The sequence below is a fragment of the Panulirus ornatus genome, chromosome 9 (assembly GCF_036320965.1).
Source record: "Panulirus ornatus isolate Po-2019 chromosome 9, ASM3632096v1, whole genome shotgun sequence".
Taxonomy (NCBI): domain Eukaryota; kingdom Metazoa; phylum Arthropoda; class Malacostraca; order Decapoda; family Palinuridae; genus Panulirus; species Panulirus ornatus.
In genome coordinates this window covers 12,827,410-12,845,407 of record NC_092232.1, presented here as the reverse complement: position 1 = coordinate 12,845,407, position 17,998 = coordinate 12,827,410, and the positions used below count along the sequence as shown (strand labels likewise).

Below are 17,998 nucleotides of genomic sequence, written 5' to 3'. Positions count from 1 at the left end.
GTGTATGGAATGTGGAAGATGGGACATGGGCAGATGAGAAAAGGTAGTGAGTGGTGAGATCACAAAAAAAAGTTGCTTGTGAAACAGGAAAGAAATGCATATGGGTAGCATTTACAGGAACGGAGTGCAAATGACAGGGAGATGCACAAGAGAAAGTGGCAGGAGGTCAAGAGGAAGGTGCAAGGGTTCAGAAGAGGACAAATAAGAGTTGTGGTAAGTGAATATTAGTAAACTTCAGGGAGAACAGAGAGATACTACTGCCAGTGTTTCAGAAGGTTTAATGGCACTAGTGCAGTAAGGCAGCACTGCAGCTTTTGCTATGTAACCCCATTCTGGTTCAGATCACTGTCTCTTTTTTCCTTGCCTCAGTCATATGTGGGTTGCTGGCATCCAACCCCAATCCTGCTTACTCTTTTGCTTAAACGCAGTACTTGACAGTACATTACTCACGCATATTTATATCTTTTTCTGTTTTTTTTTGCTTTCCAGTTTGAAATTCATGATGGTACAACTAAAACAGAACTCTCCAGTGCTCATTCAGAGTGCCACCAACAGTTGAGAGAGGTTGGATGGATCTCAGGGCCCACTTGACCATCAGTTTGGGACTGGAATCCACCCTACTTCCATAGCTCCATCTCCTAGAACTGGCTCTTTTTTATTTCTGCAACATTCATGGTCTTAAATCTCACTTTAAATATGTTGAGCACCATCAGATTGCTTCCTCCCCTGATCTTTTACTTCTCTCAGAAATTCAAGTGTCCAAGGCTGCTTCTCTTCTGTACTATCAGATTGAGATCTTCAGAGATCTTCAACTATAATCTTTATCATCATTTCCATTCCAAGGGTGGAGTCACCTATGATCTTTATCATCATTTCCATTTCAAGGGTGGAGCTTGTGCCTGCTGAAATACAAATATTCCTCTTGTTTGCCTCGTGGATCTTGAGCCTCCTAATGTTGATGCTATCTGGTTCAAAATCTTTCTGCCGTATATTACCTTGCTTTTGCATTTCATTCATTACCCCCTCTCCAGAAAAAATTCCTCCAACTATGTGCACACCTGCAACTGTATGACTGGGGATTTCAGTATACACCATAAGGATTGGTTAGGCTCTAACAGGAATGATCCTTGTGGGTTGAGGCTTTTTCCTTTTCTCACCTTAACAATCTGGAATAATTAATTAAACACTCTACTTGAGTTCCTGGCTGTCACAACCCCTCTTCTAACACACTTGATCTATTTTTTACCTCAACTCTTCCACTATACTTAGACCATTTCTGCTCCCTTAGGGTTCCTGTGACCACAGTTATTTTCATTAATTCAAATTGGGCAGACCCGTTGTCTATCTCCTTTTGAAACGCCAATTTTGGCATTTCGGGAGAGCTCATTGGCTCTCTCTGTGTTGCTTTTATTTTGATTTTCCCAGGGATTGATACTGCTTCTCTGGTCGGAATGCCTTGTACTGCGCTGAACACATAGCAGATGTTATCTTGGCTGGGATAGAGGCCTACATCCTATCTTCTGAATTTGTTTCTCCTTGATTGTGGTTTGATATTCCTGCTGTGATGTCTGTCACATCAGAGATGGTGTTTAACATACCATGAAACTCCTTTACTTAGAAACCCACTCTGGTTTTGTTTCTGTTTAGAATCATTGCAAAGCTGTTCTTCAAAGACCCAATTGCACTTTCTTAAAAAGAAACTATGCTGACCTGACTTCTTCTAGTATAAATTCTCTTAGTCCTTAACCAAAAGCATTTCTAGCAGCTTCTTTAATTCAACCTTATATTTTTTCGACCTGTTTGATATGTTGCTATCTCTTCAACTGAAAAAGCCACTCTGTTTGGTACTGTTCTTTAACTCAGCTTTAGATGATTCCGAGTCTGATCCTCTTCCTCCCATCTCATTCCTCTGAAACCATGCCATCTCGTATGTTCTCCTTATGTAAGGTCTTCCAGATGCTCTTCCAGATCCAGTTGTACAAGGCGTATGGCTCGTATGGCATACTGCTTCATGTTTAAAGGGAATGTGCCTCTGAGCAAGCACCGGTCCTTGCTTGCTTGTTTTGCCTCTGTCTAAAAAGACCCACGCTTTCCCTTCTGATTGGAAGCACGCCTTGGTGCAGCCCATTCCTAAGAAAGGAGACCACTACTGTCCCATTGCTTTCACTTCTACCATCTCTACAGTCTTTGAAATTCTCCTAACTCTCACTTTCTCAAACACTTGGTATCCCATTCCTGTATTTCAGATCACCGGTATGGATTTTGTTGTGGTAGGTCTACTGGTGATTTTCTCTCCACTTTGACTGACTCACCTCTGGTCCTCCTCTCTCGGGGAGTTTGGTGAATTGTTTGTTGTAGTCCTCAACATCTCCAAAGCATATTACAGGATGTGGCATAATAAGAAGTGTGGTTGATAGAGCTAAAGGTGTGCTTAATTGATTTGGACATATGGAAAGAATGAGTGAGGAGAGGATGCGTGTGTCAGAAGTGGAGGGGACAAGGAGAAGGGGTAGACCAAATTGGAGATGGAAGAATAAAGTGAAAGTGATTTTGAGTAGTTGGTGCCTGAATATGCAGGAGGGTGAAAGGTGTGCATGGGAAAGGGTGAATTAGAACGATGCAGTATACAAGGGGGCAATGTGCTGTCAGAGGACCAAATCGGAGCATGTGAAGCAGCTGTTAAAAGCCTTGGAAAGGTCTGTGGTTTTGAAAAGGGAACTGTGGTTCTGCTGCATTTGACTTGGCAAGGTGAGAGTGGATGTGGGTAAATGCATCGTTTCTTCATCTGTTCCTAGTGCTACCTCACAAACACAGGAAACAGCAAACAAGTAGGAAAGACAAATATGTTGGATCTTTGTTTTGAAGTGTACCTCGTATTCTTAAACTTAACTAAAACAGTGAATAAAATGTATTTTAGATACAACATTGGGAGTATAGTAAAGAGTCAAGGTAAGATAGAGGCTCTGAATAAGATATTTATGGTGGCTCAGAAATTTCATAGGTGAATGAATGTGCTGAAATTATGATAAATGAAATAGATAGCACCTGCATTTGGAGAAAGTACAGGCAGATCAAAATTTTAATTTTAAGACTAACCAGTTTGTGAATTTTGGATTTTATGTATTATAGAAATGTGGGCCACAGTTTTTGATATGAACTTGCATACATAATGCAAGTTCTAAAATATGTTTTTAAGATGATGCTTCCCATAGTGTCTGCATAGAGACTAGCCACATGAGGATTAACTGTTATGATACTTCCTCCTTCCTTTGCACAGCAAAGCTGTGGAATTTTCTTCCTTTAATCTTTCCTTCTTCTTGTTACCTTTCTTTACGTAAGTCAGGTTTGTGAACACCTGAGGACTTCTAATTAATTTCCTCAGTATCTCTCTAACATCAATTTTAATATCATTTTTCTCTCTCCTGAGATGGCCATGATTAGGGCATGTTTTATCCATGTTGTGTTGGTCACTGAAAAACAAAGAATATGAAACATTTAATCTGAATTTACTGAAATTATAAACTAGAAACTCATGCTCCAAGTTGGTGTTGATAATATATAATGCACTCAGAATTAGGAAGTCCTTGGATTTTAGAAACATAAATTTTTGATATTCTACCTTTGTTACATTATCCACTGTATTTTATTCATGAAAATCAGTTTATGAGATGTAGGTAAAAGACAGCCATGGATATGATCGTTTAGGAATGTTGATACATTATAAAGCACTCATTGTGTCATTTCATACCTGATCACAGCAGTGGTATATTATTACAACTGGCAAGTTGTTTCTTCTAGAAATGGTGAAGAATGGTACAAACTACGTCATGCTGCACAACAAATAATGCTTCGTCCTCGAGAGGTTAGCTATTACTATCCTCTCCAGGATGGTGTAGCCAAGAAGACTGTAGAAAAACTTGAACTTGAATTAGATGATCAAGGGTACATTCCACATTTGCAGTTCCTCATTGGCAAGTGGATCCTTGAATGTAAGTACTTAGATATGAGTAGATAACTGATACTTGAAAAATTTACCCACAGCAACAAATGTCAAAGATGCCTTTGCAATAAATCCTTTCCAACATGAAAAGTAAGGATTCAGTCACAGAAGAGTTTAATATGATTTTAATGCATACTCAGTTAACTATTTCAGTGTACATTTGATGTTTTTACCTCCTTAGTGTACAGAAAACAGCATGTTTTTAGGGGGTTTCAACCTATGAAAAAATGCACAGAAAATATAAGGTATATATCCTCTACAGTCTGTCTTATAAGCATGAGGGGAGAAAGAATACTTCCCACACATTCCTCATGTGTCATAGAAGGCAACTAAAGGGTATGGGAGCAGGGGGGCTGGAAACCCTCCCCTTCTTGTATTTTAACTTTCTAAAAGGGGAAACAGAAGGAGTCACATGGGGAGTGCTCATCCTCCTCGAAGGCTCAGACTGGGGTGTCTAAATGTGTGTGAACATAACCAAGATGAGAAAAAAGGAGATAGGTAGTATGTTTGAGGAAAGGAACCTGGATGTTTAGGCTCTGAGTGAAACGAAGCTCAAGGGTAAAGGGGAAGAGTGGTTTGGGAATGTCTTGGGAGTAAAGTCATGGGTTAGTGAGAGGACAAGAGCAAGGGAAGGAGTAGGACTACTCCTGAAACAGGAGTGGTGGGAGCATGTGATAGAGCGTAAGAAAGTAAACTCTAGATTGATATGGGTAAAACTGAAAGTGGATGGAGAGATATGGGTGATTATTGGTGCATATGCACCTGGGCATGAGAAGAAAGATCATGAGAGGCAAGTGTTTTGGGAGCAGCTGAGTGAGTGTGTTAGCAGTTTTGATGCACAAGACCAGGTTATAGTGATGGGTGATTTGAATGCAAAGGTGAGTAATGTGGCAGTTGAGGGAATAATTGGTGTACATGGGGTGTTCAGTGTTGTAAATGGAAATGTTGAAGAGCTTGTAGATTTATGTGCTGAAAAAGGACTGGTGATTGGGAATACCTGGTTTAAAAAGAGAGATATACATAAGTATACATATGTAAGTAGGAGAGATGGCCAAAGAGCGTTATTGGATTGACGTAAGAGACCGGGTATTAGTGATGGACAATTTAAATGTGAAGGTAAGTAATTTAAAGTAATGTGAAGGTAAGTAACTTGGCAGTTAAGGGTGTAATTGGGGGGCATGGGGTATTCATTGTTATGAGTGGAAATGATGAACTTGTGGTCATATGCTGAAAAAACACTGGTGATTGGGAATACCTGGTTCCAGAAGAGGAATATACACAAGTATACATATATGACTAGGAGAAATGGTCAGTTGGCATTATTAGATTACCTGTTGATTTATAGGTTAGTAAAAGAGAGACTTGAATGTAAATGTGCTAAGAAGGGCAACTGGTTGGATGTCTGATCACTATCTTGTGGAGGTGAGGGTGAAGATTTGTAGAGGATTTCAAAAAAGAGGGAACAGTGTCTGAGAGAAGAGGGTGGTGAGACAGAACAATAGGGTTACATTCCTTGTGATCTGTTGTTTTAATGGAATGTTTTTGTATGAACAATTAAAACAAGTGTTATAAACAGGGTTGCACTTCTAACCAAAGATTTCTTTAGTCTAATTCTCATGTATGGACTATACCTAAAACAGCGTACCATCAATGTCCTACACTCTGTGATGATGTGAATTAGCCCCTCTGATTCAAGAACTGGTGCCATTTCACTGGAGAATTAGAATTCAAGAACTGGTGCCATTTCACTGGAGAATTAGAAGATATTTAATGATTTTTACTGAGAATGCTGGTGATGAGGGACTGAGGTAGGTGGTGGTAGAGTTGGATAGGGTTGGAGTGAATGGTCTATCAAGCCTTCCAAAATCGTTTTATCCATTTCAGTATGTGTAATTTGTGTTTTTTGATATATTTGTCCATTATAATGCTTATTTTAATGTTTTCAGGTTCAGTTAAAGTTCACCTCTTCTATTGCTTCAAGTTTTATATATTCTTTCAAGCATGTGAATGATAGAAATCCTAACAAAAGTCTTTCATGTATGTTTTCTACCTTATTTTAAAGGGTTCTACCCAGATCCCCATCCCCATTGTTTTCTTGTATTGCTTGATGTGCCACACATTTTTTTATGTTTATAGACAATGAAAATGCTAACAGCAGCCTTTTATATGGTTCCTGCTTTTTTTTAGGAGTCTACCCATGTCCTCCATATCCCACCCCACCCCTTGATATGGGAAATGTTTGAATGTGTTACGTTAGACTTTCTGTCCTTCATTTTTTCTTTTCATACCTATTTGCCATTTCCCATGTTAACTAGGTAGCATTAAGAGAGGAAGACTGGGCCTTAGAGGGAAAATTCTGACTAGGCCCCCATCTCTTTTCCTTCTTTTGGAAAAGGAGAGACAAGAGGGGAGGATTTCCAGCCCTGTACATGATATAAAGTTTGAATATGCTTTCCTTGACATGAATGCGTATTGATCTTTTTCATGAATCAGCTGGAGGAATGTGCTGCTTTGAAAAACCTCTTGGCTGCTTAAATGGAGGTGCTGAGGAGGATCTGGCACAGGAGATTATAGAAGCAAATTTTGACATATTTAAGGTATGTTTTTCATAACATTTTCTTGGCTCTTTAACTTTCTGTTTAACATTGATATGATCTTTGCAAGATCTTTGAATTGGTTGACTTACTTTGATCACTTTGATCTATTCCCATATGTGATGGTCTTTGATATTTATTTAAGAGAAATTTTGCTCTGCTTGTATCTCTTCTCAGATTCATATTCCTCTTTTGTATATATTTTCTCCCCATCTTCTAGCCACCTCTAATTGATTATCATTACAGTGCTTTATATTTAGATGATTCCCATTATTTGCTCACATCTTTTAATTTACAGAAAATTCATCAAAGGAAAAATGCCATGGTCAAATAGCTTTTATATTTTCTTTCTCATCACACGAAGGATATTTTAGAATACTGAATGATTAAGTCATACCTGCTTTATTTACATAATTTTCTTTTTCAGTGGAGCTGTCCATTATTTGTCAACATGTAATGCATGTAGATAATTTTTTTTTATTCTTCTGTTGGTTTTTCCCATGAGCAATGAGTTATCATTTGGATAATTAGGGTGTTAGTACCTTCTAACACCTTGACAAACTGGTGCAATAGTTATAGCTTTCCCTGTCGATTGCTCCTCTCTCACCTGTAAGTGATAGCTGACTTACATCGGACCCACCTTTAACCAATAGATGCTGTTGTAGTGATGATTTCAATGACCCATTTGCTCTAGGGATGTGACCAGCTTGGCATCTTAGAATTTTCTTGAATCATGCATAGACTGGACATCTTGTGACAATCTTCTACTTTTACCTTTTTTTCATCTATTTTTTCCCCACCTTTAGAAGTTTTTTCCCATTTGAGTGTTGTCTTTTTATCTTAAAGATTTTCTTAAGAGTCTTTTTATCTGAAAGATTTTCTTTAAGCTGTGTCCCCCTAAGTAATTTCCACTTTTCTCACCCTACCTTTCCCTCACTTCACTCATTTGAAAAACCTTTTTGTACCTATGGTTACTACCTTTGGGTTAATGTTTATGATCTTTGAATTCTGAGATGCCTAGATAGTTATTTCCTTGGTATGATTGTGTCAATAATGTCATTGTCATTACAGTGGTTATGATTGATTGTAGATGGGCCCAAAACAAGCAAGCTGTTACTGCCATATATGAATGGATGGTAATGGGTTGGAAAAACTAGCATTGTCCCATGGGGTGACAAGTTGTTAGAAACTAGCACTGTCCCATGGGGTGACGAGTTGTTAGAAACTAGAAACTAATAACTTGTTGAATATCTGATACATTTTCATTACTTGTGGGACACCACCTTGGAGAGGAGAAGGTTTGCAAATTTCAGAAACTACATTTTTAAACACTTGCATATAGATTATTAACATTTCTTCTTAATTCATTGTACGATGAGTTACTAATGACGCCTCCTTTCAGCTGTCAGCTGAACTTAAATTTTCACTGCGGTTGTATTGTTACTTCAGGACCCCCAAGTACAAGAAACTTCAGGCCTTAGAAGATTATTTTTATGGGTAAGGTAATAAGAACTTTACTGTTAAAGTAATTTGGCATAATTAATTCTAGTATAATCAGTTTTAATTACATGACTTTGATTTCGGGTATGAAAAAGTTTGGTGAAATCTAGCTTTTTGTATGAGTCAGTTTTGTATTATAAAGTTTCTCCTGTTATTTCTGTAAAGCATTTATACAAGTAGTAGAAAGAGTTCTAAAGAAAAATAAGGTGTTTGCAGCATTTATGAACTTGGAAAAGATGTATACATTGAACAGGGTATCGTTTTTTAAAGTTTAGACTCTGTGGTTTGCATTCAAGACATCTGAATGCTGTTAGGAGTTTAGATAATGGAAGTAGTGCATGTGTGAGTGTAAGTGCTGGTATGAGTGAGTGGTATGAAATGAATATAGGTCTTTGTCAAGATTTTGCAATATCACCGTGGATGTTTAATGTTTTTGTGGATGTGGCATTGTGTACGGTAAGTATGAGGTGGGATGATTGTGGTGTGATAGTTATCCTAGGAGAAACAGAGTAGAAGTTGTTGCAATAGTTATATGTAGGGGATGCTGTGTTGTTCCCTAAGTCAGAGAAAAAGTTGGATTGAAACTTGGGCAGGTTTGATGATGTATGTGTGAAGAAGATGCCAAAAGTGAAAGTGATTTAAAGAATGATGCTAGTGGTCATTTATTAAGATAAGTGTGCGTGTTGAAGAACTAGAACTTGTGCATGAGTTTGGACAGGGCATATGAGAGAAAATGGAAATGATGAATGCAAGTTGTGGGAGGACATGGAAGGAGGATTGATATGGACAGGAATGAATGAAAATGATTGGGGAAGAGAGGAAGAAGGATATGCAATTGTGCTATCGCTAAGAGTATGGTAGGGTGTTTTAAGAGCATGGATGGGATGGATTAGAAATAGTGTGGGTGAAATGCAAGACTCGATTTGTGAAGTAGGCATGGTTGTATGCATCTGTGAATATGATACCTGTGCAAGGTAAGGATGAAATGAAGCCTTTTGGAGAAATTTGAATGACCATATAAATGGGTTTGAGAAGGAGAGATATATGGTTGTATTGGGTGATATGAATGCGAAAATAGGATGTGATGATATTGGCGAGATAGTTGGTAAATGGGGAGTGCCTGTAGTAAATAAGAATGGAAGTTATCATGTGCTGAGGGGGTTTACCTTTCAAACACTTTTTTTTCATTACAAGATAATCCACAGATATATGTGGATGAGAAATGATGGAAGTGAAGAATATTAGGGCTTGATTGACTGTGTAGCAATGGATGAAAGGTTGTAAAAGGTTGTGCTGGATGCTAGAGTTGTGAGAGGATTCTTAGGAGATTCTGACTGTTTTACAGGTTTTGTGGAGATGAGGATCAGGAAGAAATGGAGGTTTCATAGAGAGAAGAAAGAAGAGGTAAAAATGTTGGTTGTGAATGGAAGCTGAAGTGCACCATTGAATGGGTGAGAGGGCAAAGGTCTTGGGTGCATTGAGGAATGTTTGGAGAGGTCACAATCATTTTGAGCAAAGATGGGTTTGTTTGATGGTATAGTAGTGCTGTTTGTGCTGTATGGATGCAGAATGTGGGCCTTTGACAAAAACATAGAGGATGGGTACATTAGAAATGAAATGTTTGAAGATATGTGGTGTGAGAAGGGTGGATTGAACAAGGAATGATAGGGTAAGAGCAAAGTTGAGCACTAAAGCAATAATCCGATAACAGATGATTATCAAAATTGATTTTTGTTATTGGACTGTTATCAGGAGTAACTTCTTTAATTGTTATCAGACAATAATTTTATTTATTTAGTCTACTAGTGTCCATTGATATTTTGTCCGATTAGATTTTTATTGCTTTACGTTTACGTTTTAGGTTCTTCAGTATAATTGTTATTCTTTGTTGTTAAATCTATTACTTGTAATAGGAAAGTTTAAACTATAATTGGTTATATAATTGATTTACTTTGTTGTTCATTCTATTTCTTGTCAGTTACATGTATGTAGGATAATATGCCACCTGTTGTATAGATAAAATACATAGCTCAGATATATTGTTTACTTGTCTCATATGCCCAGTGAGGATGACACGGCTCTGCCATGGTTGCCTTCACCACCCTTTACAAGAAGGACCATGGCAAGGCTCAGGCTTTCTTCAGTGCCCAGGGGAAGAGCCCTCAGATCAGCAGTGCCATTGAGAAGGTACTGAGCAGGAGGCTGGTGGTTCCTGGCAAAACAGGTTGGAATGCCTTGTACGACTCAATCATCATCCTCAACAACATCCTGGCCATCAAGAAGACTGAGCTCAGCAGGTTCCTTAACTGCCTTCAGTGACCAGGAGAGAGCCTTCCTGAAGGAATGAGCCAAAGTCATCTTCCTCGACAACATCTAGGGGAAGAGGAATGCCAACCTTGGAACTCTCCTTCCCACGTTGGTCATCACCCTAATGAAGCTCAGGAATATGAGGAACAGCTTGGCCATCTGCAAGCCACTGGTTGACGCCCTGTTAGCATCCATCACCACCCGGTTTCAGCTGCTGAATGACCAAGACTGCAAGCTGGCAGCTACCTTCCACCTAAAGTTCCGGCTCTATTTGCTGCACAGGTTCAACAGCAACCCAATGATTCTGTCAAGGCTGCTGTGGAGGATGAGGTCGGTAGAGCACTGAGGGACCAGAATGGTGACAGGACCACCTGCTTCAGCAGCAGCAACATGCGGTCACTGCCATGCATGCCTGACAACCATTTCGCTGAGTGGATAGCTGCGGGTTGAAGTGCTAGTGTCAAGCAGAAGGCCAAGAAACTTGTTGACATCTGGCTGGACACTGATGGGAAGGAGGGCATGGCCGACTCTGACATCATGGGGGAAGAGATCTTCACCAACATCTTCCTGAAGTACAACACACCCCTTCCATCCTCTGTCACAGTGCAACAGCTTTTCTCTCTTGGCAAGGACATCCTGAGGCCCAAGAGATCAAGAATGTCAGCTGGGCCTAACTTTGAGAAGTTGGTCTTCCTGAAGGTCAACCAGCACATAGTGTGAGTGTGACTCGTAGACTCTAAAAGGACTCATTGTCATAATGTAATTATTTTATCATCTTGAGTTGTCAGTAATTAATAATTATTTCTTTTTTTACATTTTAAGTTGATGAATTGCTAATTCTGAGTTTGTATACAATATTGTACTTAATAGTTTAATAAATGTGCTTAAATTTCAGACTTACCTTTCAGTTTCCACTGTGAGAATCATCTAGTAAATTAAGATTAAGTTCATGGTATCGGTTTGGTTTCAAGGGTTGCAAAACTACATTTTTTAATAAAAATTTAAAAATTTAAGCAAAGAAGCTGCAAAACTTGTAGAAAATGCTTACTTATTCTTGGATTTAGCAGAAATAAGCATTTTGAATGGATTTTGAGGTTTTGTTCCTTGTTTCTTTGTTTTGATTAAAAAGTTATCATTAGAATATCATTAATTTCTGATAACTAGGTAGTGAAATTATCGGATTGTTGATATTGGACTTAATAATTGCAGTTATCGGATTATCGTTATCAAAATTAACTTTATAGTTATTGGTGCCCAACACTGGGTAAGAGAGAGTTGTGGTAGTAAGAAGAGTATATATGAGAGAGCTGAAGAGGGTGTGCAGAAATGGTTTGGATTTATGCATAGGATGAGTGAGGAGAGGCTGGCAAAGAGGATATACATGTCAGAAGTAGTGGGGATAAGGAAAAGGGAGAAAAGAAGGAGATGGAAGAATGTAGTGAAAAATGCTGTGAGTGTTTGAGTCTTGAATATGCAATAGAGTGTGAGGGATGCAAGGGACAGAGCAAATTAGAGCTATGTTGTATGAAGAGGATTATGTGCTGTCTGTGGGCTGAACCAGATGTGAAGCAGCTGGGGGAACCCATGGAAAGGTCCATAGGGCTCTGGTTTAGGTGTATCATACATGATAGCTAGAAAGTGGATTATAGCAAATGAAGCCATTTCTTTGGCTTACTGGTGTTACCTCACTGATGTGGGAAATGGCAAACATGTATGAAAGAATGAATATTTGTATGTGTACACATATACATGTATATACAGTATTATTATTTCTGTTTCATGTTGCTGCATTTAAGTGTGTCTCTGAAGTTCATCAGTGATACCATGAATGAAATCAAGGCACTTGTGGCAGAAAACAAACTTGAGGATGGACATTTCAATTTCCTGACTTACCTGATGTCCCGCAAAGAGCTCTCTGAGGAAGATGTTATGGCCATCACCCTGTCTCTTTTAACTGATGGGCTCTCTACGGTAAGCTTAACATGGTGAATGAAAGAAAGCAAGAGAAATTAAATTGAAAATAGGGGAAGAGTAAGAATAAAGGAAATATGGTTGAGGCAAGGTTTTAATATTGAGTAGGAATGAGAGAGAAGATACAGGGGGACAACAGAGGTGTAGGGGAAGAGGGAGAAGATGTGAGGTGAAAAATTCGTAATGTAGATGAGAATGTTTTTCTTTTTTTGAGTTACTGTTTACTCCTTTCATTATGCAGCAGTCTGCCATACTAGGATCAAAACAAAACGGCCCAGACAAATCACAAAGTGCATAGTAACAAGCTTATGATCCTAAACTTTTTGCGATGTTGTGTACCCTCCTTGTTGGCTAGTCCATGAATCAGTGATCTGTCACAGAAGTCACCAGACCTCCTTTCTTCTCCAGATGGGATGTTGGGGAGGAACATAATATGTCAGACTTCCTCCCATCTCCTAGTAGGATGTTGGGGAGGAGCATACCTTATTTAGCATGAGAGCCTAACTGAATAGTAAAATATTCTGTTAATATAGTAGTTTTCTGTGTGGCATTTGGCCACTCCAGCAGTATATGCACGCACTGGTTAATCGGAAAGGTAGGGGGCAGGTTATATTCTGATCCAGAGAGAGAATTGATGAATATACTTTGTAAGACACTGCCAACTCTTGAAATAATAACTAGATATTCAGAAAATTAAATGAAAAGTTATTTGTGGATAAGGACAAGCAACATAAAGAGGTTTGTGAATAAAAGAATTCTAGAGAAATCAGGAAACACCAGACAAGACTGGTGCCTACAAACACTACAGAATACTGATTAGATCCTTGTAGATTGTGACATGGCTCTCAGTAGATGGATATGGGAAATGATTGATATGTAGGTAAAATGGAAGTGGAATGCACAAAATTATGAAGAGGTTAGAGCATCTATTTACTGAAAAAATACAGATGAATTTGTTTGTTGCATTTACATGAGTTTAAATGAGAAAGGCAGACAACTAGAGGCCTGATTAGCCCACAACTGGGGTGTCTGTAAAAAAAAAAAAAATTTTAACTTGACAAGAAAATGTAACTCTGCTCAGCAGTTTTTAAGCTATTACAGACTCCCTGCTGTTGCACATTATCCTTCTAGTGTCCCCGTTACTGCTGTCATTTAGAAGTTTTTTTTTGGCATTGTTCTCAGAATATACCTGAATTTATGAAATATTTGTCTAAACTGCTTTTGAAGGTATTTATATTCTTAGCATTCACTACATCTGATGGTAACTTATTCCAGTGCTCAACACACCTACAGGAAAAGAAGCTTTTCCCATGTCTGTACTACATCTTTTAGCTTTGAATTCTATTCCATTTGTCCTGGTAACCGTGTTTTCTTGTAATTTGAAAAGATTTACTTTATTGAACTTATTCAGAATTTTGAACACTTGGATTATGTTGCCATGAAGGGAGAAGAGATGCAATAGTTTTGTCTCTCTTCATATGCCAGGTTCCTAAGGTGTGGGATCAATTTTGTCGCACATCTTTGTACTTGATCTGATTTTTCCTTGTCTTTTTTATAGTTTAGGTATTAAGACTGGACTGCATATTCAAGGTGTGGTCATACTAGAGAATTAAAAAGTGTGAGAATTGTTTCTTATGTCTTGTAATCAATGTTCCTGGCTATGAAACCTAACATTTGGTTGCCTTTCTTACTCATTGCTTGACACTGTTTAGTGTTCTTCAGATTGTTGCTAATGACAACTCCAAGGTTCTTTTCTTCATTTACTTTTCTTAGAGAGTTTCCGAATAGTTTGTAGTCGTAACTTATATTCTTGTCTCCAAAGTGGATAACTTTACACTTGTCAGTATTAAATTTGCCATCTGTCTGACCACTGCTGGTAAGCTAAGATCTCTTTGAATCATTTTGCAGTCCTGCTTGTTTACAGCGCTACCTATTAGCTTAGTATTGTCAGTAGATATGGAGATCTTAGATATGAGACTGAGTTCTAGGTCATTAATGTATATCATGAAAAGAATGTGGCCTAGCACCAACCCCGTGGCACACCACTCATTACGTCTGTCCCATGTTTTCTTAAACTGGTTTAGAAAGACAAAAGGAGCATGATTGAAACTGTACATTCTTCCGCAGCCTTTGCAAAGTCTGGAATAGTGTAATGGCATTCTTCTATTTATTTATTTATTTATTTTGTATTTATTTTTTTTTTATTATACTTTGTCGCTGTCTCCCGCGTTTGCGAGGTAACGCAAGGAAACAGACGAAAGAAATGGCCCAACCCCCCCCACATACACATGTATATACATACATCCACACACGCAAATATACATACCTACACAGCTTTCCATGGTTTACCCCAGACGCTTCACATGCCTTGATTCAATCCACTGACAGCACGTCAACCCCGGTATACCACATCGCTCCAATTCACTCTATTCCTTGCCCTCCTTTCACCCTCCTGCATGTTCAGGCCCCGATCACACAAAATCTTTTTCACTCCATCTTTCCACCTCCAATTTGGTCTCCCTCTTCTCCTCGTTCCCTCCACCTCCGACACATATATCCTCTTGGTCAATCTTTCCTCACTCATTCTCTCCATGTGCCCAAACCACTTCAAAACACCCTCTTCTGCTCTCTCAACCACGCTCTTTTTATTTCTACACATCTCTCTTACCCTTACGTTACTCACTCGATCAGACCACCTCACACCACACATTGTCCTCAAACATCTCATTTCCAGCACATCCATCCTCCTGCGCACAACTCTATCCATAGCCCATGCCTTGCAACCATACAACATTGTTGGAACCACTATTCCTTCAAACATACCCATTTTTGCTTTCCGAGATAATGTTCTCGACTTCCACACATTCTTCAAGGCCCCCAGAATTTTCGCCCCCTCCCCCACCCTATGATCCACTTCCGCTTCCATGGTTCCATCCGCTGCCAGATCCACTCCCAGATATCTAAAACACTTCACTTCCTCCAGTTTTACTCCATTCAAACTCACCTCCCAATTGACTTGACCCTCAACCCTACTGTACCTAATAACCTTGCTCTTATTCACATTTACTCTTAATTTTCCTCTTCCACACACTTTACCAAACTCAGTCACCAGCTTCTGCAGTTTCTCACATGAATCAGCCACCAGCGCTGTATCATCAGCGAACAACAACTGACTCACTTCCCAAGCTCTCCCCTCCCCAACAGACTTCATACTTGCCCCTCTTTCCAAAACTCTTGCATCCACCTCCCCAACAACCCCATCCACAAACAAGTATTTATTATACTTAATTGCTGTCTCCTGCATCAGTGAGGTAGCATTTAGATTCTCGTCTTGGTTACATCCACACACATTTAGACACCCCAGTCTGAGCCTTCGAGGAGGATGAGCACTCCTGCATGACTCCTTCTGTTTCCCTTTTTAGAATTTAGATACAAGGAGGGGGGTTCCAGTCCCCTGCTCCTACCCCCTTTAGTTGCCTTCTTTGACATGCAAGGAATATGTGGGGAGTATTCTTTTTCCCCTATCCCCTATCTTCTATTTATGTACTCTTTCAATTTCTTTAATTTCCATAGAAATGATTGTTATTATGCTATTTCCATTATGTGCACTTGTGGGATAATTAGATGAATGTTATGATACAAAGTCATTTACTATTCCTTTGAATTGATTAAGGTTTGTTAAGGGTTTTTCTTTTTAAAGTTATCATGCAATACACTGAATTTTTATGATATTCTTAATGCTCCATCTTTTCTCCATTTCAGACTGCCCCAACATTTTTAGGCAATCTCCATTGTTTGGCACTGAATCCAGGAATCCAAGAGCAACTCTATCAAGAGATTAAAACTCATGTTGATCCAGATGCTCCAATCACAGTTCATATCATCGACAAATTACATTATCTCAAGGCATGTGTCAAGGAGGTATTCAGGTAAGTTGATGATAATTGTTTCCTTAAGCATGACATCTTCAGTATGCACAAAATTGATTTTTTTGTGGTCATAAATTAGGATATATGTAAACTGCACTTTCCACCAAACTTAAAAAAGATCTTCATACTCTGTTCATCTAGTACTTAGGAAACAAGCCTTTCCCTTCCCCTGATCATTCGTCACCTGTCCTGCATTGAAGATACTCAGCTTTTGGTGATTAACCTGAGTGGCAGATGCAAGAATAGTCTTCTGTGTTTTTGGGCTGCTCCTGATATTTTGTAGGGTTGGCAAATTATTCGTAATTACTGCGTTCATGCTTCGGTTAAAGGTTTGATGTAATCATATACTTGTACTGTACAGCAAGGGAGTTTTACACTCATGGAGCCCCACATCTCTTGTATATTCTCTATCATACAACTTTTTGGAATTGTGTATGCCATCCATGTTTGCCACATCTTTCAGTTTGTTCCATTCATCCATTACCCTTATGATATAAAAGTACTTCTTTACATCCTTTATAACAGGCTTCTAGCTCAGTTTCATGTTTTGATTTCTGGCTCTCCTATTCAAAGAATGGTTCTTTGTCTACTTCATCACTGGTTTAAGCCAAAATTTTAGGTTGTGTTCAGGTCACTGCTCATTCTTCTCTCTTCCAAGGTGGGCAAATGAAGGCTTCTAGCCTTTCCCTGTTGCTCAATCTTTTTATATATGGGACCAAGTTTGTTGCCTTTGCTGGACTTTTTGTATTATCTCTTTAGGCTTCTTGAGGTGTGGTGACCAGACTTGAGAAGCATATTTTAGTTAGGGCTTCATATAGCACATGAACTATTTGCTAAATATTTCCTTATGCATATACTTGAGTGCTATTCTAGTTTGCAAGCAGACACTTTTCCTCCTGTTCAATTCTCCTAATGTGGGACTCTGGTGACGGGGATGCTGTCAACTCCTAAGAAGTCCTTATCACATGCAGAATCCTGAAGCTTATTTGCTGCTTGATGATAATTGCATTGAGGCCATCTTTCTCTGCACCATCCTGATCACTTAAGATTTGCTGGGGTTGAATCTCATCAACCACATCAGAGCAACTTTGGAGCCTGTCTAGGTTTTCTTCTTGAAAGTTAATGCAACCATGCTTGCTTTTCACCTCCCTAGTGATGTTTCCATACTTGCAAACATATTCATGTGGGATTCATACCTTCAGGCAAGTCATTCACATACATCAAGAAGAGTAATGATTCCAGAACAGAACCCTGTGCTACTCCACTGGTAACCACCAGCTATTTTGAGAAGCCTACTCAGACATGCATCTTTTGTTCCCATTTGCTGAGATGATATGTCCATTAGAGGAGTTTCCGCTTATACTTGTTTGGTGATCGAGCTTCTTGATCAGCTTCTTATGCTGTATTTGGCAGTCCAGATACAGGAAGTCTGCCTGGCCTCCCACTCTTTCTAAGACAGAACTCACTTTTATCATAGAAATTTAAAATGTTTGTTACACATTACAGGTTAAACCTCTTTCATTTGGCAATCTTGGGACCTGGCTATTATCAGAAAACAGAAATTGACCCCTATGTAAATATATTTCCAACCCCTGATCTTGCCAACCCATTCCACATACATATTGCTGTGTTATCAAATGTAGAACAAAGCTTAAACTTGGAAATGATACAATCATCAAGTCTTTTAAACAAGGTTT

The 17,998-nt window shown here is 38.9% G+C and overlaps 1 protein-coding gene across 4 annotated transcripts in view; it reads left to right on the top strand.

Annotated features, from left to right (window-relative positions):
- The window catches only part of LOC139750216 (probable cytochrome P450 CYP44), a 122,846-nt gene that overhangs the window by 29,604 nt on the left and 75,244 nt on the right, over positions 1-17,998 (top strand). For all 4 annotated transcript variants that reach the window (XM_071664695.1, XM_071664694.1, XM_071664698.1 and 1 more), the window contains 5 exons: positions 3,799-3,989; positions 6,494-6,597; positions 7,997-8,091; positions 12,198-12,372; positions 16,135-16,301. In XM_071664695.1, coding sequence (XP_071520796.1) covers positions 3,799-3,989; positions 6,494-6,597; positions 7,997-8,091; positions 12,198-12,372; positions 16,135-16,301 — 732 coding nt within the window. The remainder of the gene's footprint in view (positions 1-3,798; positions 3,990-6,493; positions 6,598-7,996; positions 8,092-12,197; positions 12,373-16,134; positions 16,302-17,998) is intronic.